This window comes from Camelina sativa, chromosome 16, assembly GCF_000633955.1.
Source record: "Camelina sativa cultivar DH55 chromosome 16, Cs, whole genome shotgun sequence".
Taxonomy (NCBI): domain Eukaryota; kingdom Viridiplantae; phylum Streptophyta; class Magnoliopsida; order Brassicales; family Brassicaceae; genus Camelina; species Camelina sativa.
Genome location: NC_025700.1, coordinates 22,828,960 through 22,833,435, shown reverse-complemented (window position 1 = coordinate 22,833,435; position 4,476 = coordinate 22,828,960). Strand labels below are relative to the sequence as shown.

The 4,476-nt window shown below is 29.2% G+C and overlaps 1 protein-coding gene across 1 annotated transcript; it reads left to right on the top strand.

Annotated features, from left to right (window-relative positions):
* On the top strand, positions 2,587-4,010 carry LOC104751919 (homeobox-leucine zipper protein HAT9-like). The gene is made up of 3 exons (XM_010473977.2): positions 2,587-3,132; positions 3,231-3,310; positions 3,438-4,010. The coding sequence occupies exons 1-3, from the start codon at positions 2,725-2,727 to the stop codon at positions 3,751-3,753; spliced, it is 804 nt and encodes a 267-aa protein (XP_010472279.1). The 5' UTR covers positions 2,587-2,724; the 3' UTR covers positions 3,754-4,010.

Here is a 4,476-nt window from a genome sequence, read left to right as displayed (position 1 = left end):
TTTTGGAAAAAAAAACTTTTGTGGTATTTTTGGAAAAAAGAACTAAAATGTGGTATTTTTGGAAAAAAAACTTTTTGAATGGTATTTAAAAGAAATTCTCATTTTAAAAAGGTGAGCACCCTCTTGTGTGTGTGTGTCTTTTGTTATTATTTTTTTTTTCTTTTAAACTAATTGGACCACATACTGTGTGAACTAATTGAATCTCGAATTTAAATTCGGTAATGTAACTAGTTATATAGCCTTATAGCTTGACCGAGTCTTAATTTGTGATATAATGAATGTTTTAAAATATAATCGTTTGAATTCCGGTTTTTAAGACCGTGTTAAATCAAATAACATTTGCAACACTTATAAATAATCTATTTGTTCTTATTTTATCATAATTTAGAAAGAAAAAAGTTGACTTGCATAATATATTACAATTATTATTTCGTACATGTTGTTTTCGAAATACTACTGACATTTTTTTTTTCTCTTGTATGTTACATTTGTTACATCGATTTTACTGAGAACGAGGGAATGTGATCCCCTATATAATAAAATGGAAGTACTCAACATTTTTTGGTAGACTATATAATTTTTATAAATTGGTTACAAAATAGGTTATACATTAAATATAGGTTGGTTACAAAAAAATATTATACATTAATTAGTCAATAGGTGGGTTATATGAATACACTTAAGAATATCCCAACCTCTTAAAAATAATATTCTAATGATTTATACAATTTTCTAAACAAAATCTTTAGTATTCCATGTATTGTTACAAAATATATACTGTTAGTCATAAAAATATACTCCTAGGGGTTTGGAAAAAAAAATATATACTCTTAGGCGTAAAAAGATTAAAATCGTGGCAATTTATCACACTTAATCGTGATTTCCAAGATTTTATTGTGCAGTTAAAAATAAAATTTTACCTAAGCATGGGTCATATTAAAAAACTTTCACCAAACATGTTCAAAAATTAAAATAAAAACAAACAACAAACATAACTATTTTTCATACCTAAAATTATAAAATTAACAATATAAAACTTATTTCGCTCAAAAAAAAACAATATAAAACTTACAAAATATATGTTTTTTTCAAGCCATCATATTTAGCATATGAGTTTATTACATAATGTTTTATCCAAAAAAACTTTTAAAAACAATCCTATAAATAAAATTTTATTCTAAAATTATAATATAAATAAAATGAATTTCAATCCGTGCTTTAGTACGGGTCCTAATCTAGTAAGATATAATATGGAATTCTGAGAAATACATTGTACTTCAGGATATAATGTAATTGGTACTAATGATGAATCACCTAGCTTGTTTAATACTTTTATGGAAATAAATTATATGCCTAACTCTTTCCAAAAGTTACTAAATTAATTGTTGAAAGAGATCAAGAGAACCAAACCTAAACAAGATGGTGGGGATCACTATCCATATGTATCAAATCAGAAGCACTTAACGAAAATATATAATATCTAACTAAATACATGAATTGGACACCAAGGGCCAATGTGTTTCTATGTTAAGAAAAAGAGAGGCTGAAAATTAGTGGGTAAACTGACTTGTTGTCCGTTATTTAAAGGCTTAATCACTTTCTTACTATTATTAGTAGAGTTATAAATTCTAATATACAATTATAGATTTTGCCCAGGACATTTATTTTATCTCACTATATAATATTCTAATTTTTATATGATTAATCTATGAGAATTATGATATATATTTCTCTATATTGAAATCGTTGCAATAAAATTAAACTTATCTTATTGAGATGAGATATAGAATCATTTCCCCCCAAGTAGTATCCGTATTTCCCATTCATATTATTGCCTTCTTTTTTTTGTCAAACACATTATAAATGCTGTTTAAAGTTTTTTTTTTTACATATTAAGAAAGCATTTTTTTTGTTTTATCTGTTATTGATATATTATACAAAAATTTAAATACATTAAAATAAGAGGAAGACAAAACTAGAACTCATATCAAACATTTACATTAAAAATAGAGAATAAAATATTTGTTTTGAAACAAAATTTTAAATATAAAATGACAATAAACATGAAACGAAGAAGTAATTAATATAATACCTAGTCACGTTTTGTTAGAGTTGTACAATAACAAAAGAACAATGCATAACCCACATAGATATTTATTATACGCACACACTTAGTAGATAAAAATGAACAAAAAAGTGAACGAAAGTTTTAAATTATATTATTAAGTTATGATGATTCTTTTTTTTTGTGCAAACATGATATGATAATTGTATTCACCAAATATAAAATATTAATTATTTTGTGGAAATTTTCTCTTAGTGGGGAGAATAGTAGCAAGTGGGATGCTCATTTGGTAAACCTTTGCAAGTGAGAAAAAAAAAAAAAAAGTAGAGAGAATTGTGCCATCGACATTATCCTTTTTTACCCCAGAAAAAAATTACCAAGAAACTAAAATCATTTCTTTTAAATAAATAAATCATTCCATTGATTAATAATTAATTAATTATTAGCCATCCACCCACCCATCATTTTTATTTAAACTTTCAAATAAAAATAAAAATACTTTTCTTCTCCTTCTTAAGAAGCCCCCTTGGCTTCATCTCCTCCCATTATCTTCTAAACTTCATCAAACCAAAAAAAAATAAGAACTCATTTCTTTTTCCTCTCGAAATCCCAAAGATAAGATAAAATTTACAAACTCATATTTTTTCATTTTTACTCAGATGAGTTTTGATGATTCATGCAACTCAGGTCTTGTTCTTGGATTAGGTCTCTCACCAACTCCAAATCATTACAATAATGCCATCAAGCGATCTACCGGTTACAAGCTCGAGCCCTCGTTGACTCTAAGCCTCTCCGGCGATCCCTTGTTGACGGTGGTCGCCGGAGCTGACCAGCTTTGCCGTCAGACGTCATCTCTCAGCGGAGTCTCTTCTTTTTCAAGCGGGAGGGTGGTGAAGAGAGAGAGGTACAGTGGGGAAGAGTCACCGGAGGAGGAGGAGACTACGGAGAGGGTTGTAAGTGATTATCATGAAGATGAAGGTGTTAGTGCTAGAAAAAAACTTAGGCTTACGAAAGAACAATCTGATCTTCTTGAGGAAAGCTTCAAGCACCATAGCACCCTTAATCCCGTAATTATATTAACCTTAATCCTAATTCTTTTAAATTACTAATCACTTTTGATAATCCTTATCTAATATGATTCTTTATTATTTTATTTTATTTACAGAAGCAAAAGCAAGTTCTGGCAAGAGAGCTGAATCTAAGGCCTAGACAAGTTGAAGTATGGTTTCAAAATAGAAGAGCCAGGTAGTATATATTTTAATTATCACAATATTCATTTTTTCATGTCTCTTGAATATAGTCAGATATTTTGTCTACGTGAAATTATTTTGTTTAGTAATATGTTTATTTTACTTAATGAAAATTTGAGCAGAACAAAGCTGAAGCAAACAGAAGTAGATTGCGAGGTTTTGAAGAAGTGTTGTGAAACATTAACAGATGAGAACATGAGACTTCGGAAAGAGATTCAAGAACTCAAAACCCTAAAATTGTCTAATCAGCCGGTTTACATGCACATGCCTGCATCGACTCTAACGATGTGTCCTTCCTGTGAGAGAATCGGCGCCGGTGGCGGCCGTAGTGTGGCCACCACGGTGGTCGTCGATGGAGATAGGGCGAAAGGACCTTTCTCCATCTCCTCAAAGCCACACTTCTTCAACCCTTATACCAATCCATCTGCAGCTTGTTGAATAATAGGAACTCGTTTTTTTATTACTTAAAATATCTATATATACATATATATATGTATATATTTTCTTGGGGTGGCATTTTAACCAGTAGGAAGAAGTAAGAACACAAGACCTATGTTAGAAAGGGTAAGATGGGTATAGACGGTCTCTTCTACAATTCCCACTTTGTTTTTCAGTGGGATTGTTGGTTTGGGGAAAAGAATCATTTGTAATTATTATTTTATTTGTAGAAAAAGGTAAAAAATAGTTTTCACTAATCCATCTTATTTTCTCACCTTCAATCTTTAGTACAGTAAACAATACGTGAGAAATTTTCACTAATACGTGAGAAACTATACGTGAGATTTTTTCATGCATACTAAATCAGCCAATTATTACTTTTAAGCTATGTGATTAGATCTTATGGGGCGGCATGTATTGATCATAAGAAAAAATTCTATAACGTATCATATCAACATTAAATCGGACCAATTGACATGTGTGATAAGCTACAAGTATATTAGATTTACAAATCTCAATCTAAAAATTAAAACTTTCTACGCTAAAATACGACATCTGTCTCATATAATGGTAGGTCATATTTTACATCACATTAAAAAACCAAACATATTTCGTTTGATCTTTCCAGTATTATATTGTAATGACCTTTCAAGCTTGTATATTAATGTTAATTGGATTATTTCTACAAAGAGAAAGAATCTTATATTATATCATGTGAAATTT